This window comes from Leuciscus leuciscus (assembly GCF_965113295.1).
Source record: "Leuciscus leuciscus genome assembly, chromosome: 9".
Lineage (NCBI taxonomy): Eukaryota > Metazoa > Chordata > Actinopteri > Cypriniformes > Leuciscidae > Leuciscus > Leuciscus leuciscus.
The window spans coordinates 24411340-24438043 of record NC_138733.1 but is presented as its reverse complement, the minus strand read 5'-3'; the positions used below and the strand labels follow the sequence as shown (position 1 = coordinate 24438043).

At 39.8% G+C, this 26704-nt stretch overlaps 1 protein-coding gene and 1 long non-coding RNA gene across 13 annotated transcripts in view; one reads left to right on the top strand and one right to left on the bottom strand.

The window, feature by feature from the left end:
* Positions 1-26704, top strand: part of msi2b (musashi RNA-binding protein 2b) — a 262677-nt gene that overhangs the window by 132787 nt on the left and 103186 nt on the right. For all 12 annotated transcript variants that reach the window (XR_014208650.1, XR_014208651.1, XR_014208652.1 and 9 more), the window contains exon 7: positions 6688-6736. Coding sequence is in view for 6 of the 12 variants with exons in the window: in XM_082179739.1 (XP_082035865.1) it covers positions 6688-6736 (49 nt within the window). In the remaining 6 variants the exon portion in view is untranslated. The remainder of the gene's footprint in view (positions 1-6687; positions 6737-26704) is intronic.
* LOC309506161 lies at positions 19830-25034 on the bottom strand. Its single transcript, XR_014208663.1, has 2 exons — positions 21768-25034; positions 19830-20644 (listed from the first exon to the last, which is right to left on the bottom strand). It is a non-coding gene; the product is annotated as an uncharacterized lncRNA (long non-coding RNA).

The window sequence follows — 26704 nt, the reverse complement described above, 5'->3', positions numbered from 1 at the left end:
ACACTTGGGCGTTTACAGATCAAGACTGTATACAGTATAAGCTCAAACAAAAAAATATGATGTGGTTGTGGTGTAGCAACATAGAAACACAATGAAGCTGAAGTCACAAGTGTGCTCATGCTTCTTTTCAAATCTGAAGATGTCATCTAAAAAAATATGACATTTATTAAATATTTTCTAAGACCATGTTGTGTGTGTTTAAAAAAAAAATTTTTTTTAAGGCTAATAAAAAAAAGATTGCCCCCTATAAGCTCCCTTGTGTCTGATGTGGCGAGCCGCCCAATTCATGTTTCTATTGTTCTCACTCCTTCAGACTCAACCTCTGCTGGGTATATGAGACCTAATCTTCATTATTATTTTATCATCATTCTTTTGTTTTTTGTTTATTCAGAGGCTATTAGACTTTATTCTGTGATGATGGCTTTCCCATTCACATCAATTTGATCCTAATATACATTTATCTACCTTTTATAAATAGTCTTTCTAGAAAAAAAAAGAAAAACTTTTCTTATGAACTTATGTAAAATTCTTTTGAGAAAATACATCATGAAATATCTGCACCTGTGCAGCAGTAGCAGTAGAGCAAAATTAGCATCAAGCTACACAAGACAATTTATACAATTAATCCTATGCTTTTACTCAAAACTCACTTTGAAAACCAACGACTGTTTGCAATAACTTCCAATGGCAACTTCCTGCGGCCTCATGCCCACAGCCAGATCACAACCGCGCTGATGTGGAGCGATATCACACAGCTACTCGAATGATATTATGTATATGTATATATAATAATAATTCATTACATTTATATAGTGCTTTTCTCGCCATTCAAAGCACTTTACATAGAAGGGGGAATCTCCTCAACCACCACCACCCATTGCATGTGATTATGCGACGGCAGCCATATTGCGCCAGAACGCCCTCCACACACCAGCTTACTGGTGGAGAGGAGACAGAGTGATGAAGCCAATTAGTATATATATATATATATATATATATATATATATATAGGGATGATTAGGAGGCCATGATGGAGATAGGCCACTGGGCAAATTTGGCCCGGGGTTAAATCCCTACTCTTTCGGAAGACATCCTGGGATTTTTTGTGACCACAGAGAGTCAGGACCTCGGTTTAATGTCTCATCCGAAGGACGGTGCTCTTTGACAGTATAGTGTTCCCATCACTTCGCTGGGGCGTTAGGACCCACACAGACCACAAGGTGAGCACCCCCTGCTGGCCTCACTAACACCTCTTCCAGCAGCAACCTGGTTTTTCCCAGAAGGTCTCCCTTTCAGGTACTAACCAGGCTCAGCCCTGCTTAGCTTCAGTGGGCTACCAGTTTTGGGCTATGGGCTGATATGGCTTTTGGCAATATAGTATAGATAGATATATATAATTTTATTTGTTGAATGTAATTTCCATTTAAAATGCGTTGTAAGAATGCCATTAAAGGCTCTACTGGAAACTCTGTTTGAAACTGTGTGAAATTGTCAGTTTGTATTTCCCATCCTCTCTGTTTTCTGTAAATGCTTTGAGTCAGAAAACCCACTGATGCTTTTGTCCCCTGATAAATAATTCAATGTGTCTGATTAAAAATTTTTGCAGCATGTGTTTTGGAGATTTCTGCCATGGTGTGACAGACACGCACACGTTTGTTTGACATGAGGAGAAAGGTGGAGTCTGTTTTTCTTTCCTTACTGCCTGAGATTTAGTGAACGGTGATATGGCAGGTGGTAGATTCCACTCCCTGGCGGCTGAGTGAATTTAACCAAGTGTTGGATTGCGTTCTCGCCATCCCTCGCCTACATGTAAACACAATCTCCCCCTGTCTGACTGCGCTTCCGCCGGCTTGTATTCCCCCCTGTCCTCCCGCTGATACCTTCCACAGTTAATAAAAAAAATGGCCCCACAGACTTTCCAATTATATTTCTTACTTAAATGAAAACATGTTGTCAAGCAGTTTTGCACAGCTGCCATACAGGAACCCACCGATCTTAACTGCATCAGGTTTATAGCAGTGAGCTAGCCATTTAGCTTCTTGATAGCTGCCTTTTTTTCTTTTTTTTTGAAAACATTTGTTGCCTTTTTGAAATATTGTGCCTTTTTAGCCTTTTATTTGTTTATATATGTATGTAATCTATATAAATGAGCCATTTCTAGATTGATTCTCCCAACAAACAAAGACAAACGTATCTCTTTACCCTACCAATGGCAAACAGGGTGAGTGCATTTGAAAACAATGTTTTTCTTTCTTTTTTTTTGGGTGACGCTATTGATGCAGAAATGATTTACTTTAGTTGCAAGCATGTTTTTGCCTGTTGTTTTGAGGTCAGTTAGTGTTTGGCCCCTGGTTAACTCCAATGCATGTTGTGTTCTCTGGCAATATGAGGTCACAACACCCGTGTGCTTTTCTTCATAACAGTCCCGCTATAAAAGCCCATAAAGCGCTGTGTCTCAGAGGGCTGAATGTACGGCCCCTGCTAATAAGAAGCATAAATCTCAAGGCAAGCTACAGTTGGCTTTGGCAAACTACATTTAAACGCAGTTTTATCGACACTCAGACAGGACCTGCCCCTTCCATGCCTGTCATAAAACAGGCATTAGCGTGGCATTTACTCATTGTGGCGGGTGCACAGCGCATATTAGCTACTGACCAAGCTAAGGACGGCCAGTAAAAAGGCCACTTGTTCAGTCAATTATCAGTAATGGTGTTTAATGGTAAAGTAGCTCGACCACCTAGGGTGTGCCGGGGGCTTTTAATGGCACCATCCCCTTGGGCCTTGCGAGAATTTGCACAATTTGCCACCCTGCACCGTGTGCCGCCGCGTCCTTCCAGTCGCTGCGGTCGCGAATTAATTCCCCACCACATCAGAGCACTGTAAGGCAACTTGTTTCGGATCGATCGGTGCGCAGCTAGCCTGGGGTCCCGCCACTCCCGCGGCCCCTCTGAGTCTCGGGCATAGGCACAAGAGCTAACAAGTAAAGGTCAAGGCCATTTTAAATGCGCCACCGTCGCATATGCAAGCGCCATTAGCCTCGCAGACTCTCCGGAACCCTCTGCCACCCCTCTAAGAGGGCTTGAAATGCCCTTTCCTCTCCCCTGCTGCGTTACTAGATAGGACAAACTCTAAGAAGAGCTTTCTGTTCTTTTCCATGAATCTAGTCGGCCCTTTTTACCTCATTTCTCTCAGCGAATATAAAAGCAGGACTGTTATCTGTGAGGGCCGCCCGGCCCCCTTACATACAGAAGAGACAGCTATTATCCCTCAGGCTTTTCTTTCACAGAAGGAGGAGAGAGCAGACCTACGATTAGGCACAGACTGGGTGTGGGACCACGCTCACCTTTGTGCCGTGTCTGTATATTGTGTGCCCTCAAGAGCTTCTTATCCCACAATCTGATGGCCGCTGGCAGGCTGAATCTATCCTTGAATACACATTCCCTTATTGAAAGGCTGAATGGGTCAGGGTGGTTTCAAGGCAGCAAAGCAGGACTGGAAGTGTGAAGTTGTGCATGAGGTCATCAAGTATAACGGAAGAGCTTTTGAGAATATGCATTTTGAGGCAAAACATTTAAGCTTATAAATAATCATATATTAAACTTTAAATTTAAACTTGTCTTATTATCAGTATTTTATTTATTTTTTTACTGATAGATTATATTAGATTGTGATTATAATCTGTACTATAATGTAATATATGTGATAGATAGATAGACAGACAAACAGACAGATGCAACTTTTCAGATTACTTGTATATATCACTAATGGTCTCAGACTTCATGTGCCGAAGACTAAGGAAAGGATGGAGGGAGGGCGCGGGAAAGAGAAACTTTAGGCTGGTTATGAGGAGAGACAGTTACATATGAGCCTGAGTATAGGGCTGTCTCCTCCCATCATGCCTTAGTGCAGCTATAGTCAAGGGTCTCTCCTCTTTCTGGACAAAACTAAATGCTCCTGCTACAGGCCTATGAACTTGCGTCCATCAGCAGGGACAACATAATTACAGAGCCTGCATACATCGCTGTGATTGTGAAAGGCAGCATGATGGTTTATATTCCCACATTACAATATTACACGGTTCTTAGAATCTCACTGTTAATGGTAGTAGTTTCTCAGAAAAATCCATTTACATTCACATCAAAATGTACGTTAGATGCTATGTATTATTTAAAAATAATACGCAATAGAAAACCAGTATTTTCAAGAAACCAACAATTTGGTTTCCAAATACTTTTTTTTATAAGAATAAACAGTATGTTTCATAATATAATAATAATAATAATAATCAAAAATGTAATTAAATAACAAATTAAATAATTATTTAATAATATATCATTATTAATTTACTGAAAAACTGAGTAAATTAAACCACTAAAATATACTATTTATCAACTATATTTTAGTCTTTTTATTTTTTACTTTAAAAATGTTGGAACATTTTTGGAAATACATTTGTATTATGATTGCTCTGATTAAAACATAAAAATAACAATAAAAACATTTCAGAGCAAATGTAAATATCAAGATAGATATCAAATATTCCCAAAAGCATGGAAAATACAGTTGTTGTTTTTTTAAACCTTTAATCAGCAGTTATTGTACATTGATTCATTTATTTATTTATTATAATTTATTTATTTTAAATTGCAGGTGAGGCTAAATCCTAAAGAAGAAACTTACTTTCAGATAACCCCATGCTTCTGGTGGTCATTTGTGAAACGTGTTCCTCTGAACATGAAGCACAGTTTTTAGAGGAACATAAATATGCAGTGAGTGATAGCAGAGGATAACAGATTTCCCTCAGTCTGTATGAGAGCACCAGTCAGTGTGATCTTTATTGGAAGTGATTGAGGGTGATGAGGAACTCTAAAGCTTGCAGCTCTATTGTTCTCTATGGGGCCGAATGACTGATGGCTCCTTTTGTGGAGAGAAGGTGTTTTTCCAACCGCCTGTACTTTAGGGCTAATCTCAGAGACCTCCGTAGTGGAGTGTGCGTGGGTACGTCTGGCATGGCATGCACTTTTTTTTTTGCATTTATTAATATGTGTGCATGTCTGTAATGTGAAAGGAGCAGGATCAGGCTTATTGTGGGATGTCTGTGTGTGTGTGTGTGTGTGTGTGTGTGTGTGTGTGTGTGTGTGTGTGTGTGTGTGTGTGTGTGTGTGTGTGTGTGTGTGTTTTGAGGGCTATGGCTGGATGCACTCTGAAGTGTGCCCTTGCAGACAGGGTTTTCCTCAAGGATGAGCAGGCCTCTGTCAGGGTCAGACAGGATGGTACCCTTGGGTCCGTTGAGAGATATCATTCCTCACAGAACATGGCCATGAGCAGCTTCAGATCTGTGTGCGTGTGTAAATGCTTTTAGGCTCCAGTGGTTATCTAAGTAGTGGTGCATAACTTATTATTTATATCTGTTGTTGAATACCTCAAATGCCACAGAAATGTAGGATCATTGATACCCATTTAGACAGCAAAGCAAAAATGTACATGCACAATACTTTATTTCCCTGCTGAAAAAACTACTTGAACTACCAACCTAAAATCGTTTGATGGTCTTAACTGGTTTAAGCTAGTCTAATTTCTTCCCAGTTTTGCTAACCCAGCAAGTGCTAAAACCAGCGTACCAAGCCGGCAGTCCTAGCAATCCAGTCCTTTTAGCTTATAGTATTAGTATAAAGTAGTACATTTATAAAATATAGATTTTTGTTATTAAGAGAAAATTCTCCAAAGTGTTCATTTCGTCAGAATCTGCTGTCCATTAAACTGGACTGTAATACTTCTTCGGACCAAATGGTCCCAAAATGTTTAAATAAATTTTTTTATAAAATCATAGCTTCATCGGAATGGTCCGAAATTTGGTGACTTTGTTGGTACTTGGTATATGAACACCCAAAAAAATTGGCGACAGGATTTGAATAGTCTAAGTGGTTGTAAAAAAAATAGTCACACTCAAGGTCTTCGGGACCAAATGGTCCGCCATAGGAAATGAATGGGAAATTGGCAAAAATGTGAAAATACAGAGTTTTTTTGTGCGTACAATCTACAAATCAGCCACGATCCAGAAAAAAAGCACACAACAGTGAAGGGGTGAATCTATAAAACATCAAGAGTGCAAAACAGACACATCCACACACACACAAACACACTTTTATACACATACACACTAATAAATTCAGATTACAAAAATCTGTTTTGAATTTTTAAAAATCACAGCTTCATCGGAATGTTACGAAATTTGGTGACTTTTATGGTATTAGGTATGTGAACACACAAAAAATACAGCTTAAAAAAAAATGGGTCATAATTATTGCATAAATATGAATTATAAATCATAAAATTATCTAAAAACACCAAAAAAGAAAAGAAAAAATCTTATAAAAAACAATTAAAAAAAAAATATATATGATTTTTTTTTTATAAATATTATTCCCACCCTCCCGGACCATTTGGTCCCGAAGGTCTTGAGTGTGACTCTGAAATGAAGGACACCAGAGGGTTAAATGAACTTCAGTATCTGTTGATACTTGTGAAAAGTAATTATTCAAGTACGCAATATAAAAATAATATTAATATTACTAAATTTAATGGATTTGCTATTGTTACATGTCTTTTTGTTATTCAAGGGGGAATTTCAAAGAAAGCACTGGTACATTTGGCATTACTAATATTTTCTTCTATGTTTTCTTACAGGTAGAAGATGCTATGCTTATGTTTGATAAAACTACAAATAGACATAGAGGTAAGTGCCCATTTGTTTTCTGTCTGTGTGTATCTGTGGTTTTGCGTGTGTTGTGTGTGTAATGTTGTTATTATGAATGTCCTTCAGTTAGACGGTGCCGGTAGTCCTGCAGTTCACAGTTGTGCTCTGAAGACATTGAAGCGTGAGTTTTCTGTATGAGTAGAGGAGCCCCTGTGCTGCGTGTTACATTATAGCATTATATCTTCAAGGACGTTTCATTTGAGCCCTGAAGGTCAAGGCTAATATGGTCCAATAAAAGAGCAGCGATTTCCGCTGCAGCCAATCCATCGACTCTATTTGATTAGTCCGACATTTACCATTGGATGCGCAGGGTGGAGTGTTTCTCGGTCATGTTCGCTCACGCCTGCAGGCTTGTGAGAAATGTTCAATACCTTCAGACTTATGATATACTGGACTTGAGGTTATTGCTCACCTGAGCGAGGTTTCTGTTACTTTATTTGTGAGACTTTTTTTCTGAGAAAGAATGAGCTTAGTGGAACCTTACAGGGATTTGGGGGGATGTTTTGTCTTTGCATATAGGTGTGATTACTCCATCAAACACATTTACTTGTTCACGTAAAGGAGATGAGAAATGTGGAGATAAGAGGTTAAAAGAAGAAAATGAGGAAATAGAGAGGGAAAGTGAGAGGAAGGGAGAAGAGAAGAAACGATGAAAAGGGAAATGAGGATAGGGAGAAGAAATGAGACAAGAAAAATTAGACGATGAAAATAGAAATGAGAAAGAAGAGGAGATGAAGGTGTGAGAAATTATCAGGGAAGAAGAAGAGAAATTAGGAGTTTGAAGGAGAAATTAGGGGAGGAGATGAGGAAAATGTCGAGGGGGAATGATAAATTAGGTGAAAAGAAGAAAAATAAGGGGATGAGAAGAGAAATCAGGAGATGAGAGAAGAGAAATAGGGGGAGAGAAGGAGAAATGAGGAGAGAAGGAGAAATAAGAGGCAGACAGAAGTGAAATGGGAAGCATAAAGGAGAAACTGGGAGGTGATAAGAGAAATAGGGAGAGAGAATGAGAAACAAGGAGAAATAAGAGAAGGACACAACTGAAATTGGAAGCATAAAGGAGAAATCGGGGAGGAGAGAAGAGAAATTGGGAGAGGGAATGAGAAATAAAGAAAGATGGAGAAATAAGGGTTGAGAGAAGAGATGGAAAGGATGAAGGAGAAACAAGGCAAAGAGAAATGGGGAGAGGGACTGAGAAATTAAGAAGAGAATTGGTGAACGTGAAGGAGAAATAAGGGGAGGAGAGGATCAATAGGGAGTGTGAAGGAGAAACAAAGGGAAGTAGAGAAGAAAAATGAGAAGAGGAGATGTAAAGAAAGGAGAAATGAGGCGAGGAGAAAAGAGAAATGTGGAGAGCGAATGAGAAATGAAGGGAGAGAGAATGAGAAATTAATGGAGGAGAGAAGAGTGAAAAAGGAGAAATGAGGAGAGAGAGAGAAAAGAGAACAAAAGGAAATAAGAAAAGTATAGAAAGGAGAAATGAGCTGAGGAGAACAGAAATGAGAGGGAGAGGTGGTCTTTGGTCATAGAGTGTTGTGTCGGCTTTATCCAGCTCTTATCCCAGTCTTACTGTGTGGCTTTAGCAGCGATGCCTCTCATGAGGACATTATAAAGGTGAGCGCAGCTTTAACAGACAGCCTGAGAGAGAAAGAGAGAGAGAGAGAGAGCAGAGCAGGCGAAAAGAGAAAGAGGAAGCAGACACAGAGAGACATGCAGAGAAATAGCTAGCAGCTTCATGCTACAGTGTTCACAGGTATAGCATCCTCCTGAAAGCCACGAGAGAGATTCTTAGCCTTGAGTGGCCTTTGTGTGGGCTGAATGAAGAGGCCGAGGAGCGGCGCTGTGTCTTTTATGCTGTATAAGTGGCTTTCAGCGCTCCCAGATGGGCAGGTTGTGGAAATCAAGTGGACGGTATTAATCTTTCAACCCGAGATTTGCCTTTTAATCCATATCGGTCATGTTTTAAAGGTGAGCTTGTGCGTGTCTGTTTTTGTAAGGTGTGCATCGCCTTTAGTTTTTTTCCCTCTCTCACTCACACTCAGCCCCCCCGCCCCCCCAACCAAAAAAGGACTTCCTGTCCTCCTGGGCATTGCAACGTTCTCGACAGCCTCAGAACATCATCAGAACAGCATTATAAGTCACAGTGATCAATCTTCCTTTTTACACGATTAGCGGCTAAGCTTTTTTTTTTTTTACTACTTCACAACCTTGAGTCAAAAACAGTTCACAGGTGATCACAAATCGTCCGTTTCACCCAAACAGAGCATTTCTAAATGTCAAGTTGGCCTCCAATCCGAAAAAGACGTGTTTTCTTTTTTGAAGTGGAGATCAGAGCATCTAACAAATACACTCTGTGAACTTTGATCCACACTTTCTTGTGTTTCTCTGTTTCGCCTGTCCCCTGATGCCCCCATCTGGGTGCTTGCACATGCTCTTGTAAATACTCCCATAGGGCATAGTGTCCGTATCTATAGGAACGAAGGGGGCAGAGAGGGTTTTCGAGGAGCCATGGCTCTCTGGAGAGCCCAAACTGTGTTTGAGAGAACAGGCAGGTCGGAGTGAAGGTGGAGAGCGTCTGTTTAGCGCAAGCTTCAGCCCCTACTGGGAAAGAAACACTATTATTCTCAAACCCTTGCGGATGTAGCAAAGTGCAGCGAGGTCGGAAGTGAGACTAGCTGCCATTAAACACACGGCTGGTAAACACCAAATGCCAAACATTGTCGTCAACAACCAGCTATTTCCATTAAAGATCTTGCACGCTTTTCAAAGAGATTCCTCACAATAGCGCAGCAACAATAGCCGCTTGCAGATGTGTTTCGCTTTTGTTTACTTGCCGGTCGGAATATGTGCGATTGTCTTTTTGTTTATCCATGTCCCCCTTGTTAATTTTTTTTCTTTCCAATGGTATCTTCAGCTAAACGAGGTGCCGTGGGGGTCACCGGTTTTAATAGCCTCACAGCAATTACTTTACGTGGCTGAAGCTTCCACCGAAATTAAGTGGTCAACTGGACGGTAATGGGAAGGCAGAGAGAGAGACATTTAAAATAGTTTTTGAAGATTAATGTTTTAAATGAATGTTTTTTTTTTTTTCTCCTGAAAGAAACCTCTGTTTGTAAAGATAAAGGGCAAATGGAAATGCAGTGAATGGTCAGTGCTGTGGCCTGGTTGTTTGCACACATGCTCCAGCCACATTGAGTCATGGGTTTCAATGGCTGAAACCGATATATAAACATCACAGTCCTTAGATCACTAGAAAAAAAGATATTTTTAATGTTCCAATTCAACAACTTTAATGACATATAGGATAATAAGATTTTTTTTTTTTTAAGATATGTATCTTTTTCAAAATTTTGCATTTTTGCAAAATTATTTCTTTAACAATTCTTTTTAATAAAAAAAAAAAAATGGACACACACATATACATATACATACATATATATACACTCACCTAAAGGATTATTAGGAACACCATACTAATACTGTGTTTGACCCCCTTTCGCCTTCAGAACTGCCTTAATTCTACGTGGCATGGATTCAACAAGGTGCTGAAAGCATTCTTTAGAAATGTTGGCCCATATTGATAGGATAGCATCTTGCAGTTGATGGAGATTTGTGGGATGCACATCCAGGGCACGAAGCTCCCGTTCCACCACATCCCAAAGATGCTCTATTGGGTTGAGATCTGGTGACTGTGGGGGCCATTTTAGTACAGTGAACTCATTGTCATGTTCAAGAAACCAATTTGAAATGATTCGAGCTTTGTGACATGGTGCATTATCCTGCTGGAAGTACCCATCAGAGGATGGGTACATGGTGGTCATAAAGGGATGGACATGGTCAGAAACAATGCTCAGGTAGGCCGTGGCATTTAAACGATGCCCAATTGGCACTAAGGGGCCTAAAGTGGGCCCCCACACCATTACACCACCACCACCAGCCTGCACAGTGGTAACAAGGCATGATGGATCCATGTTCTCATTCTGTTTACGCCAAATTCTGACTCTACCATCTGAATGTCTCAACAGAAATCGAGACTCATCAGACCAGGCAACATTTTTCCAGTCTTCAACTGTCCAATTTTGAGCACGTGCAAATTGTAGCCTCTTTTTCCTATTTGTAGTGGAGATGAGTGGTACCCGGTGGGGTCTTCTGCTGTTGTAGCCCATCCGCCTCAAGGTTTTGCGTGTTGTGGCTTCACAAATGCTTTGCTGCATACCTCGGTTGTAACGAGTGGTTATTTCAGTCAAAGTTGCTCTTCTATCAGCTTGAATCAGTCGGCCCATTCTCCTCTGACCTCTAGCATCAACAAGGCATTTTCGCCCACAGGACTGCCGCATACTGGATGTTTTTCCCTTTTCACATCATTCTTTGTAAACCCTAGAAATGGATGTGCGTGAAAATCCCAGTAACTGAGCAGATTGTCAAATACTCAGACCGGCCCGTCTGGCACCAACAACCATGCCACGCTCAAAATTGCTTAAATCACCTTTCTTTCCCATTCTGACATTCAGTTTGGAGTTCAGGAGATTGTCTTGACCAGGACCACACCCCTAAATGCATTAAAGCAACTGCCATGTGATTGGTTGATTAGATAATTGCATTAATGAGAAATTGAACAGGTGTTCCTAATAATCCTTTAGGTGAGTGTATATATATATATATATATATATATATATATATATATATATATATATATATATATATATACATATATATATATATATATATATATATATATATATATATATATATATATATATATGACAGTTACATTGAATTACAATTTAAGTGACAAATTTAATAAAACATTTTTGTCATAACAGTTCAACTTAACGATTTAAATGACAAGTTTAATAAAACATTTTCTGATGTGATTTTTATAATTATTTATTTATTTGATTTAGAATTGTTTGTATTTAATAACTATTTAAGTGACAAGTTTATTTATGTATTATTTATTTGGTCTGTTTTGAGAAGATAACCATTTATCATCATCATCATCATTTATTTATTTATTTAATTAATTAATGAGTCTCGAAGATGTATTGTTATATCAATGTGCTCATGTGGAACACTAGAGTTCGAGTTTCAGTGGTGTTCTCAATTTCACCCCCTATTCCCCCATCATTCCCTGTTCTCTCTCTACTTTGACTCTCGATCAATAAATGGAAAACTGCCCCCTTTAAACACAGAGTGATGGCGTTGGAGGAAAGGACCAATGCGTTAAACACAAAATAAAACGACAATCACATCACTTCCTGTTCCCTCCACTGCAGCACAAGACAATCTCACACTCTGATGTATTACTGTCATCATCTCGACTGTATGCCTGTAACTGTGTGTGTGAGAGAGAGAGAGAGAGATGCTAGTGGATGTCAGAGGACAGAAGTAGAGACAGACAGTCTCTAATCCTCCGCAGTCTGTCTGTCTTCACACCCCCCTGCAAGACTATTCAACACCGTCCTTCAGCTCAGAGGTGACGAACATGCGGCAGCTAAAAGACGCTCTCTATTTATCCCCCTCTCTGCTCTCCTTCTCTCGTGAAAAGGGCGTTAGCCGTGCCAGAATGGGAGGACAACAGCCAAGGTCTTGCATTCAAAGAGAGAGAGTGAGAATGATTGTGGTGGAGATCGAACTAAATGGCAGTAGAAATGCCAATAAAGTCTGTCCTTTTTTTTTTTTTTTTTTTTTTTTTTTTTTCGGTGTCTGGATAGGCTTTTGGCCCCATATACACTCACACTCCATCAGGGCATATTTTAGTCTCCTCATCTTTTATCTCTTCTCTCTCTGCCTGTCTGTCTCTCTCTCTCCCTTTCTGCTGCTTTTTTCTTCTCTCGCTGAACAAGTCTCAAGTGAATACGCTACATCTGTGCTTCACAAAATGAGAAACAAAGTCTGTGCTGCGCTAGCCTGCCGGAGACTGATTTTACACACCTTAGCACAATTCTGCTCTAATAATCTCAGCGCTGAACATTCATCAGTCTGACTGTAGAGACACTTCTTTTGTCATCCAGGAAGCTCACCTAAATACTAGGCATGTGCATTATGGTCATTTCGACCACTTGGAGAGCTCGACAGATTAATCAGATGAGTGGGATGGAGGGTGATGGTCAGTGTACACATGCCTCAGATGAACTTCTTGGGCCATTGGGATTAAATTGCAAATTTCTGTTTTTCTCATCCTGTGTTGTGTACATTGTTCCAAGTCTGTATGCTGGTCCTGTATAGTTTTTTGTTGAACACAAAATGAGCTTGCTTGATTGATTTCATTATTAACACCTGGCACAGTCTTGCACACTTACTTCCTGTTGCGTTCACACACTCTCAAGTAGCCAAGACCGAAAGTGTAGGTATTTAGAAAAGGCTAGAGTCTTCAGAAGCCATCAAGTGTTTTGCGTCAATGATACCAGTGATGATACAGTCATATTTTTTTAAAGGTCCCATAACATGGATTATTTGATTATTTGATAATGTTTCCTGGGCAGCCCTGATAATGTTAGTATGTTTTTAAGATCAAACTTTGTAATAATTTAGAAATAAAAGGCATTTTTCCTAGGCTGATTTTAGCCTCTGATTTGAACGCTCTGTTTGAAGGGGCGTGTCTGCTGTGAGACTTCAGTGTAAACACCCACTGCTGTGATTGGCTGACATGCTTCCATTTAAAATAGCTAGCATTACATGTGGAATTCTCTCGAATACTTTTACTATTACAGCTATTATACGTTTTTACTATTACTGCTATCGAGATTAACGAATCGTGAGAAGTTTATTTAGATCTATTCCCATCACATAAAAGGTTGCAGTGATGAGCATTGAGCAGATGACAGCCTGTTGATCGCGTGAATGAAGATCTTATCATTGCAACGCAGTTTCTGCACTCTCACTAATGATTTCACCAATGCAAACATGAGGTAAATACAGTAAGAGCTTAATTGTGCAGTGTAACAGCGTCATTGATTTCATAACGAGTTTTGTCAAGTGTCCAGATAAACTCGTGCTGTGTGATTGACAGCTTGGGCGATTGGAAAGGGATTGTTCTTTGATCGGTTTCTGTATATATTTTAATCACAGTTTAAATAAGACGAGAGACATCAGCAAGCCATGATGTCTCTCGAGGAAAAACCAATATCGCACTTGCGCAGCTCATTTTCTCATGGGCGGGCCAAATTCTCTTTGCGGGCAAAGAAGAGAAAGGGGAGGTGACCTTTCCCCTTATGACGACATAAAGGGAAGATTCTAGATTCGCCCGTCTGAGCTTTCATTTTCTCAAAAATACCCAGGGCCTGGTTTACACCTATCAAAATGTCTAGCCACTGGGGGACCATAGGCAGGCTAGGGGAACTCATATTAATGTTAAAAAAACCTCATAAAGTGAAATTTTCATGTCATGGGACCTTTAATCACAGTTGCAGTTTGAGAGTTCTGGTAGAGGGGAAGATTTGCAATGAATAATGACTCAAATTTTAAACATACACGCATAGTATATTTATATATACATATAGTAAATAATATGTGATATATAAATTTGAGTACACAAATCATATGTACTTTCATGGTGTGTTTGCTGCATTGAAAGTCTGCATTGTCTATGTAGAGTTGCAATACCAATCAGACTGTTTTTATTACCACCCAAAATGTCTCCATAAATAACTATGTAGTTACTAATTTCATGTTTGTTTTTTTTAATTACACATTTATTGTGTTTTCATGATTGATCACTGCTGTCACTTCCAAGTACTCAAATATTTGCGCAAAGTCCTACTCTGCTCTAAACACAAGGAGCATGTGAACAATTGCTCAAATTTTATGAATTTGTATAACGGGTGACTTTCCCAGACCTGACAGAATAAAAGAGTTTTAAAGGGTCAAAATAAAATAATAAGTGGAAGCTCTTTAGTTGTGGATGGCTTTTTCTGGCGTGGAATATTGCTGGCGTGGCATTTCGAGAGAGGTTCATTACTGTTGTTGCCAGCTAACGATGCCCCTCATTGTCATTTAATAGGCTGTGCAAACAGATGTGTCCCTCCAAAATCAAATGTTTGTCTTTCTACATAGCTGACCGTAGCACTGTGCGTTGTATCATTGTTTGTTCGTGTTCATAAGAAAGAGTTTGCGCATGTGATCATGCCAGTTTTCTGTCTTGTGTGCTTGCATGCGTGCAGAGATATGTTTTTATGTTGGCCTATCTGTGTTTTTGCATGTGCAAGTACCCAAAAAAGACACAATTCGACATCTTTCACATCCCACCAAGTGGATTTCTGCTTTTGTTAATATTTCATCTTCAGATAAAAATAAATGATATGATGAAATCATCTGAAAGAGTGCTGTGTTCTGCAGATAAGAAGACAGAGTGTGTTTTTACAAGATCAATATGAAATGATAAAAACTTCACGATCAAGGTTAGTCAAATCGCTCCCAGAGTGAAGTGCAGCATTTTTTTTAGCCTTTTCCCTTTGATCTGTGTTCCCGGTGGAAATACAGCTTGGTTGATTTTACGTCTCGTTCCTGAACACACCCTACAAGTCGTTCCCGAACACTATACAGAGTGTGCGTTTAGTCAGATGAACTCATGACACTTTTCATCCGCAGCTTTGAAGCAGATTTTGATAGCTTAATGATCTGCTAACATCTCTCACTTTTAATAAATGCCATAAAACACACATTTGCAGCAGATTCCCACTCAGGCTCATGTGCTGAGTTGTTTTTCTGTCGAGCAGACAACAGTTGAGGTTGTTGAAACAGTCGATCGAGAGTGAAAATACAATAGCAGGCATATGGTATTAGTTTTGCGATGTGCATATACACTGCTGTGCAAAAGTCTTAGGCATGTTGGTGTTTTCACCAATTTCTTTTTAATTTTAATCCAGTTATTTATATATTTTGCTGTAGTGCATCAGTAGGAAATATCCGTTTACATTTTCAAACATTCCTTTTGCCATTAATTGTAATAATAATCCAGTGAGATTTTTGTATGCACAAGGAGTCTTGACAATAGCCGGTGCTCCACACTGAGATCTGATCTCACTATCATTGAGTCTGTGTGGGATTACATGAAGAAACAGAAATGAGACACACTAAATCCAGAAGAACTGCAGCAATCAGTCTCCAAAACGCTTGAAGAAACCTTCCTGCAAAGCTACATTACTGTGAAAAGTTTTAGGCACTTGTGTAAAAATGCTGTAAAGTCAGGATGCTTTCAATAAATAGATTTTATTTGTCAATTAACTTTTTAACAAAATCAAATCAATATTTGGTGTGATCACCCTTTGCGTTTAAAACAGCGTTTGTCCAAGTACACCTGGGCATAGTTTTTAGGTAGCTTTGCAGGTCAGTTTCATACTGTATAAATAAGAAACCGCCTCTTCATCATGGCACCTGTTAGTGGGTGGGATATATTAGGCAGCAAGTGAACATTTTGTCCTCAAAGTTGATGTGTTAGAATCAGGAAAAATAGGCAAGCATAAGGATTTGAGCGAGTTTGACAAAGGCCAAATTGTGATGGCTAGACGACTGGGTCAGAGCATCTCCAAAACGGCAGCTCTTGTGGGGTGTTCCTGAACCACTAAAGGTGGTCCAAGGAAGGAACAGTGATGAACCGGCGACAAAGTCATGGGTGGCTAGGGTTGGGTATCGAGAACCGGTTCCATTTTAGAACCGGTAACAAATTTCTAAAAACCGGGTATTCGATAAGACGCACGCATTACGATTCCTCGTATCGATTCCTGACTATCCGTTATTTCAAATGTAGGCGCGCGGCAAGCACGTTCATAATAGAAGCGACATGGGCCGTGGGCGCGACGAGCATGCGGTGCGTGGCGCTCGTTTTTGAAGGCGCGCTTATGCCTCGGCGAGATGAAAACTTCTCAACTTTTCAGAATGGCGCAAGCGGTGCGCAGGTCAAGTGACAAAAAACAACCGACCTTTCTGTAACATCAAAAGCTCGGCTGAACAGCTGATCATAGCTGAACAGGGGGGGGGGTTTATTTCTCATCTCCATAAATATATCTAGTAGCCTAGTAAATGGTTGGTTGCATAGCAACGACAGACGCCACGGGAGCGCAAGCGCTTGTGGAAAGAAGGAGACGGCCGTGCTTATGTGAACGGTCTCTAATTCAGGAATCTATGTGGCTTAAAATCATTTTTGTTTAGTTTAAAATGGAGATCACGATTACATACATCAGACAACTACTCAGAATAACATTTTTAGTATAATAGTCTATTTTAAAAAAAAAAACTAGTTTGAATAATTAATTCAAACACTAATTAATTCAGTGTCTCATAAATACTTGTTTAATGAATGAATGATTCACCGTTTTTGAACGAATCTCTCGAGTCTTCTTCAATAAATAATTCAATAAAAAAAAAACAGTCGATTTTTGCCACTTACTGCTGGAGTAATAATGTAATCAACACCTTTATATGAAGAGACTCCTTTCACTTTAGCCATTTTATTGGTTATTGCTTAAAATTGGCAAGAATAAAAGGTAGAAATATTTATTCTTCAATTATTTGCCCTTTTTTCTCCCTCCAAAAAATATTGGAATCGGAAACAAGAATCGATAAGAACCGGATTCGATAAGCAGAATCGGAATCGGAATCGCTAAAAATGAAACGATACCCAACCCTATGGGTGGCCAAGATTCATTGATGCAAGTGGGGAGCGAAGGCTGGCCTGTGTTGGCCGATCCAACAGACGAGCTACTGTAGTTCAAATTGCTCAAGAAGTTAACGCTGGTTCTGATAAAAAGGTGTCAGAATACACAGTGCATCGCAGTTTGTTGCGTATGGGGCTGCATAGCCGCAGACCAGTCAGGGTGCCCATGCTGACCCCTGTCCACCGCCGAAAGCGGCAACACTGGACTGAACATCAGAACTGGACCACGGAGTAATGGAAGAAGGTGGCCTGGTCTGATGAATCATGTTTTCTTTTACATCACGTGGATGGCCGGGTGCCTGTGCATCGCTTACCTGGGGAACTCATGGCACCAGAATGCACTATGGGAAGGAGGCAAGCCGGCGGAGGCAGTGGAGTGCTTTGGGCAATGTTCTGCTGGGGTCCTGCCATCCATGTGGATGTTACTTTGACACGCACCACCTACCTATGCATTGTTTCAGACCATGTACACCCTTTCATGGAAACGGTATTCCCTGGTGGCTGTGGCCTCTTTCAGCAGGATAATGCGCCCTACCACAAAGCGAAAATGGTCCAGGAATGGTTTGAGGAGCACAACAATGAGTTTGAGGTGTTGACTTGGCCTCCAAATTCCCCAGATCTCAATGCAATCAAGCATCTGTGGGATGTGCTGAACAAACAAGTCTGATCCATGGATGTCCCACCTCGCAACTTACGGGACTTAAAGGATCTGCTGCTAACATCTTGGTGCCAGATACCACAGCACACCTTCAGGGGTCTAGTGGAGTCCATGCCTCGACGGGGTCAGGGCTGTTTTGGCAGCAAAAGGGGGACCAACACAATATTAGCAAGGTGGTCATAATGTTGTGCCTGATCGGTTTGCGTATATATATATATATATATATATATATATATATATATATATATGGTATAGTTATTCTCAACATTAACAACAATTGCACAATCATGACACCAGCCCTCATTTATTTGTCCACTTTTTCAATTTTTCAGGATGACAAAAAGATACAAACCCTGAAGAACTCATCAATCACGGTCCATTTGCACACAGCAGTCGAGGATGCTTAACTGCAATATTCAGATGCAAAGTCTTAAGTGCAGTTACTTCTCTGTTTACTTGAACGTCTGAGTGATTATTATCTGCATCCCTGATTGAGCCTGAAGAGGGCTGGCAGGCTCAGATCAGCTGGATGGTGATTGGTAGATGACTAGGAAGTCTGTATTTCTCCATTTATATATTCAGTCAGTCTGACAGAGAGAGAACACAACACCCTCTTCAGTCTCTGGTTGTCTCGGAACAGTCAGGGCTTGATTCGCCACATCATGGTGAAACGTTTTAACAGGTGGTGAGAAGATGGTTGTCAAGCGTTCCGTATAATCTTGACAGACTTAAAAGCATCTAGCATCATTTGAGAGTTTAAAGTGTCTACATGCACAATCTCACATCAGTTATGCTGAATCAATGTAAACACCTTAAACTATTTTCTTTTATCAGATAAACGGTTTATTTGCCAGGTTTATTTACACCTTTACATTATGCTGCAGTCTGAATCTCTTCATTCTCTCTTTTAGAAGCTTAGTGAGGAATGATAAATATTATTCAGTTTCATACCACTGATTTATCCCCATTGTCACCCCTGAATCTGTGTTTTCTGCTCCAATCAATACGGTTTGATTGGACAGAACTACTGTGTTTGCTGTTTGTGGACGGCACTATAGAAGGACGTTCTCTAAACCGATCAGGGACATCCTGTGAATCAGCTGTACTTAATCTCTCCCGATCGCGTCTGCTTTCTGCTGACTGTGCTTCAGAAGTGTGGCAATAATGTAGCGCCGAGTGTGTAAACAATGTAAGTACTGTTGATCCGCAGAAGGTCCTTTAAAGCCCACAAAGGTTAGCTGAGTTTGCTTTGGCCTTTTGCGACGTAATGGCAGCAATTTCCACCGGCTTCACGTACGGCACAGCTTCCCATCAGAGATCCCTGAGTAAACCTAATTAGATATACCTTCACCTTTCCTGCTGGCGTGATTTCAAAAAGGGGCCGCACCATTCTCTTCCATTAGCGATTAATATCCTTTCTCCTTGTAGATATCTTTGCGCGATATTAGTGTTTAGCGCAGAATGTCATCGAAATATCATAGTTAATCATACACATTTTCTCAGCACCACGTTTAATTGGAGCTGCTCTAATCACTGTGAGGAGGAAATTATATGTTGAGTTTTCGAGGGAATGACGGAGGCCTGAAGCTTCAGAGATGCATTAGGAAGATGTAATAGGGTGTTTCTTCTGCTGCAGGTTCATTAATGATTTTTTAAAACTAGCAGACGAACTTTAAATACAAATTTTTATATATTTTTTAATATGAAGATCACATTACAACCTTTTGACTGTGCCTTCATCATTTATTTTGGCAACTGTCTTGCAAGCTTTTTATCTTTTTTTTTATCCAACTTTAACATTACAAAACTTTATAAAAATACTAATTATTTTCATTTATTTATAATATTTTTATTTTTAAAACAACAAATGAAATGAACAAACTATTTCAGTATTTATTGTGTATCAATTTTCAAAAATTGTGATAACATCATTTACATAACAACAACCAATAACGTTATATTAACCAAGACAACCACAACAGTAAATGGATAATAAAAGTGGATAATTATTTTGCTGAGTATTTTGTTGTTTTTTCACTCAAGTGATTGTCATATTATGCAAAAAGTGTAGAATACATACATAGCTAGCTATGAAATTAGCCTTAGCAAAGACAGAGAGTCTGCCATTTTATTACAAAAATGATTACATTTCCATCCATCATTTTCACTACAGAATGTTAGCAACAAAATACTTAATATGAGAGTATATTTGAAACATTCATGACAAAATTCAATATGCCCTTTGGACATTGTTAGTAGACAAGCTACATACACTGCGTTTAAAAACTGTTTTGAAAGTGTTTCCCACAGGTCCAAAAGTGTTCATAGTTTAAGAAACACCCAACGTTGTTTGTTATCAGTGCAGCAAAGTGGTTTTATTCTAGAGAATATATGCAATGGAAACTCCTTGACCAGCCTGAACTGGTTCCATTCACACCATTGTCCGTCACAACTCAGAGACAGACAAAATATTTCAGGTCATTTGTCCTCCAATAGACTTTTTCTTCTGGAAATGCTGGAAGGTTCATAAAGCCTCCGTGGTATTGTGACTGGCACAGGGTTTTCTGCAGGTGTGCTGGGGGGTTCAAAGTAGGGCTGTCAAAATTGCTCAAAAATGACGTTCGAATATTCCCTCTAAAAAACATACGAATATTCGAACTATTCGAACATCTGGTTGCGCATTTTTTCAATGACGCGCATTACGTCAATAACAGGACAAATTAATACAAAGAGACATACATAACTTGTATAGGTAGTTAATTTAAGTTTAAACATATTTGACAATGTATTACCAACACAAAACCAAGTAAATAAACTAATGGCCAAGACCGCAGACCTCAGTCTCGCTCACTCGCAGGCACTCTCTCTCTCTCTCTCTCTCTCTCTCTCGCGCTCACGCTCTCTCTGCTCATAACGGTTTAAATGAACAACAATAAGCACATGTTGAGTGCTGATCAAGAGTTTTGTGCAAGCAATTTAAGGTCGCGACTCTTGTCCCAAATATAGCAGGCTTCATTCAGTGATTGAAACAAATGTATTAACATTAATTGAAGTTTTACAGTATAGAACCGACATTGAACGCTCCGAGCGAGCTGTGCTGTGGTAAACATGGAACTTTTCTGTTTAACGTTAAATAAAATGAGGCACACAATTCCGAGAAATGTGACAACAAAGAACTTTTACCCTGAGGTTCATAAAAAATAAAGTGCTATTAAAAAAGAAAAAGGCTACTTACATTATTGGTGCTTGTATTAAAAAAAGGAAAAACTGACTGCAATTTATTCCATTGTCTTTTAGTGCACTGTCAACTTTCAGCAGTGACGCTGTGCTAGACAGTGCGACTCGTGTGACCTGTCCCTCAAGTCTTGTTTATACTCGACGCGTCCGCACGAGCGCGAATCGCCCCCTATCGTTTCAAAGAATAGTACAACGGCGAGCGCGTCGAGTATAAACGCCTCGTCCGTTTGGGGGAGGTGCGCGCGCAGGCTGCGGAGACTCGCGCTGCGGAGACAGGCGAAAGTATAAACAAGGCTTCAGGCAGCGCGCGCGCCCACTCGCAAAGCAGACAGCCGCGCCTCTGCTTCCGCGGGCGTGTTTTTCCATATTCGAAATTCACATTCGAATATTCATTTTCACATTCGAATTTCTGTTTTTTTAAACTATTCGAATATATATTCGAATTTAGAATATTCGTTGACAGCCCTAGTTCAAAGGGGATGAAGAAAGGCCCTTTGAAGCGGCTGAAGTTCATGCGTTGACCTTTAGCAGCCCAGTGTCCGACTCCCTGGAAGCCAAGAGAATGACTGCATAAGCAGGCACACCGCTGACAGAGTGGACCGATGTGGCAGCATTGATGGCGCCGAATTCACGGAGCCTTGTTAAAGACATAAAGAGATTAAAAAGAAAGAAAGGAGTGACTTTCTGAACGAGAGGTATTCTAACCTTCAGCACCCCCATTATGAGCAAAGACGTCATCCCAAAAGTCCCTTCGGAAGGCGATTCTTCAATTTGTACATGGGTATTATTATGCTGTGCCTACCATCATATCAATTTGAGAGCTGAAAATCAGTCAAGATTATTTCAGGCTCTTATATAAGGAAGAACATAACTCATTGAGAAGCAGCGATCTGCTAGCTTTCTCTAGAGAAATTTACAGCCATCTATAAAATGAGAAACACAGAAAATATATCATTTCCATTTTCCCTCCATCTCTCTTAACACTTACATTTATCCAAGATGTGCAGAGATATATTGGATTATTTAAAACCAGATACCGATTAGATAATAGTCAGGATGGATGGCTAGTTATTCAGCAACTGATCGATCGATTAGTAATTTTCAACTTGTGCAAAAAAACATGAAAAAAATAAATACATAATTCTATTTAGCATACAAAAAAAGCCATACAATTAGCCTTAGATACAGGTTTTCATATTTATCATCTGGTTTCATTTTCCTTTGTAAATGTATCTATGTATTCTTTAGCGGTAAAAGCTACAATGTGTCCAATAGGATTTTAGTGGAAACTCCTTCAGAGAAGTTGCATCTTCAGATTCATCCCTTTTAAATCACCTCTGTCACAGCCATCAAAGCACCGCTTGTGGATTCACCGCATTCAACAGTAACTTTCAAGACTGTCAGCCTTTATTTATCCATGGACTTCAATTTGCCTGCTGTGAGCAATGTTCCCGTTATTATGCAAAATCTGACGCCCTCGGTTTTTGAGTAAGGACTTTATAGTTTTGTCCCATAAAATGCTATTTGTTGACTGCATTTCCGGCACGTTTTTGGATTTAGCCTGCACTGTTTTATTCACTGTTAGTCTATACATTCAGACAGTCATCTTTGGTCTGTTTTTGCAGCATCTTGGTTCCTACATGTTACATTTGGCACGGTGTGTTAGACTCATTCTATGTGAGCAACCCATAAGATGATCAGACATGATCCCAAATCTGGATAATTATACAAGGCTTCCTTAATGAATTAGTTTACCCAAAATATGAAAATTCCATCATTTTCTCACTCATGTCATTCCAAACCAGTATTGCTTTCCAAAGCAAATGCTTTGACATTCATTGTGCAATTGAAAAAACAAACAAAAATACTTTTTTTTTTTTTTGTCTTAGAGGTTTAGAACAAATGATGACAGAAGTTAAATTTTTGCATGAACTATACCTTAGAAGACCCACTAGGTGACTTAATTATTCTGACATCTAGTTTTGCACATCCCTGTAATATTTTTTATATAAAGAAAACACGCCAGTGGCAAACAGCCTGCCACGACTCTCGGGGATTAGATTCCACGTTGGACACGACAGCGGCTGGCTCTGAGTTATATGTCATTGTGTATAGAATTACGCAACCGCTGACCTTTTAATGCTGCTGGCTCCTCAATTTATGACCTCTTCAAACACAGCTCTCAGAAACAGCCACCCCGGTGCGAGTCCGGCGTACGGCGAACGCACAGCGCACCATATCAGCATTCATAGAGTCCTGAACACATTCTTTTCCAGAGGTTAAGCACTGCAGGGGATTGGCAAGCGTGCTCGGAAAGGAGAAACAGGAAACACGCCATCTCTGACACTGGAGAGTGTTTTAGTGAGTGTGTGCGCTATTGTTTTATATGCCTCACTTGGATAATGTCAGCAATATTATGCAGGGCCCGCCTGTGCAAGATAGATTGTTATGTTTTATTTCATGTATGTTGTGTTTCTTATCATAAAAATGGTTTCTTGCTTTCTTCTTCCCTTTTGTTAAAAGCCCTCATAAATCACCAGGTGGCATTAGTGGAGTAATAGTTGCTGCATTGTTAACCTGCTCAAGTGGTTCTTTCTCATTTAGGATCAATAACTTAACTGTGTGCGATATAACTTCCCTCACGTTATGCAGAACTCACTGTGTTTAGGCAATTTATCTGCTTAGAAGCGAAAATAGCAATTTTCAAAACAACGTGCATGAAAGGACTCATTTAATGAATTATTTGAATGACCTGTAAGAAATTATCACAATTGCTGTGAAGTGCCGCCCTTAGTTTGATTGGAAATTAGACGTGTAGATTGCAGCCTGTAAGCCAAACACCTTTTTAGTCTTGGTTGTGGAGATATAAAGCTTTTCTTCACCTTCTAGAATGTTTCAGCTTCCGAGGCTAAGCTTTCAGTGGCACATGTGGCATAATTCTGGTTCCTCCTTCAGGCCCTGTTTGCACTAGTGTCCGTTTTCGTTTTAACACAGCTTTTTAAAATGAAAACGATCCTTAATGTCCATAATGGCGTTTCCACTGCGTTTCAGAAAAGATCTCCGTCCACACTACACGACCAAAAACCGCATGTCACATGACCATGCGCACTACGTAAATGTAAATAGTTGCAGATTGCTCTAATCATAGCTTGCCTCTTGCACAGGCAGCTGCAGTATTATAAAAGGCAGAGTTTAATAACTACACAATGGCTGCTAAAAAGGACAACAAAGTGAGTAAACCTTGCAGTTTAACTCCATGTTATTGTTTATACGGTCGTCGAGGCTGGTCTGTTTCAGAGCCATTGAGAGAGACAGCTCTGGTCTGTTATCGTCGTGTTCAGGTGTGGTGAAGAGATGAGTCCCAGCTTAGGACACAAGCAATCCGATTGGTTCAAAGCACGTTTTATGGGTAATCACTTTGTGCCTGGTTACAAATCAGATATCACTTTATTATATAATTTGTTTGAACTATGTTATAACAGCCATTAATGTCTTTTAACTTATATGTTTCAAATAGGCCTACTAGTACATAACCAAAACTATAGATTGTGAAATAAAAAAATTCTCGTTCTTTGTGTTTGTTTAGTTAGCTGAGATAGTAGCATAGCACACAGCTATCCCAAATGATTAGAGATAAAGTTTTTTTCACCATCTAAGATATTTTTTGATAAAAAAACTTCGATAACAAATATGATACAAGCATAATTCTGTTTATGAATTATGACATGACATGCTTGTAATAAAAAAAAATGTATATGCCTTATTTCTTATTAACAATTAACAATGTCACAAAACATACGTAAAAATGCAATTTCTTTCACTTAAACTAAAAATAAAAGATTATTACATGAATTCAAGTTTAATTGATCATTAAGAATCGTGAGAACAGCTTTAGATCAGGTATACTACTGGGGTCCTAAGCTGGGACTCATCACTTCACCACACCGGCAGCCACGCCTTCGTCTCCATTTTGGTCCGTTTACACTGAAACGCAACCCAGGAGTTTTCAAACTAAAACAGGGTTTGCAGCATTTTCCAAAAGTCACCGTTTTCGAGGGTTGAAAACTCGAGTAGTGTAGATGCCAAGCGTAATTGAGCAAATGTTATGCATTTTAAAACAAAAACGCACTACTGTAAACAGGGTCTCAGTGTAAGTGTATAGAATTTTGTTTGCTCATTGTATCATACAAATGATCACTTGTCAGATCGCTTAGAAATGTAAATTCTTTAAATGTTAAGAAGAGATTGTGTTTGTGTCAATTCACCCCTCAAAAAAACAGTCAGCAGTGGTTTTGATGCCAAGAAATGTAACTGACATTTAAAGCTAAAATAAAATAATGTATTTTTATTTTATATATATATTTATATGTATAATAGCAGAAAAGAGACAAACATTAGACATGGAAATGGGCTTTTATTATGTATGTCGCTTTCTCTTTCCACTAGTCACTGTAACGCCTCAGAGGGTCTTTCACATGCGGGGACTGTTAAGTATAATGTGCAATTATCATTAATTATCATTAACTGAGGAAGGCAACTCAGATGCGTTCAGAAGTAGGATCTGCGATGCGCCCTACGTCGACAAATAGCGCCACTGAAAATGGTTGCTATCTGCGCCTCCATGTTGAGAAGTCATCAGAGAAATTAAGATTATGTGGGTGTTCTTGACTAAGGGCTAAATTGTTTCCATTAGCGCAAACAATTGAAGCGACAGTGTTTATGAAAATGACAGAAAGTGGGGAATATTTTTGTAGTAGCCACACCGTGTTTTCCCCCATGAGCCTTTCAGTCTAAGTACTTATACTTTTACTAACCTGCAATAAACTTCTCAATCTCCCCAGAATATCCCCCTGATTGACACCTCTGACCTTTCGTTCCGGGCGTTTGCAGAGCAAAAACAGCCCATTCCCCTGGTGATTGGCTGGTGTGTTTGTGATTGCCTTAGCTGATTGGCAGGCAGCGTGATTGGCGGGGGGTCTCCGGCTGGCGGCGCAGGGGGGGTCGGGGAGCAGCTGCAGAGGCGGGCTGGTCTCTTGGATGTGAAAATGGTTTTGATAAATAATAAAACAGTGGTAATAACCAGCTGCTTTTAAGGGCACGTGACCTTCCGCCACAACCGCCATGCAAATAATGACTTTACGGCAACCTGATTGGTTCATGCATTATTAAGCCCAACCCCCCTCGGCTAACTCCACCCGCTAATGGCGCCACAGGTGTCCTCACATGGCTGTTCAAATATCATCCTCTTTCATTTGCTTTTATGCTTTCTTTTTTTAATCCCATCTCTCACTTGGCATGGCCCTCAATTTCCCTGTGGAAATAAAGGGCTGGTTATTGTATCCACCAGAGGAAGCTTCCCTCGGACTGTGTGCTATCATGATTTTTTTTGTGTGTGGCT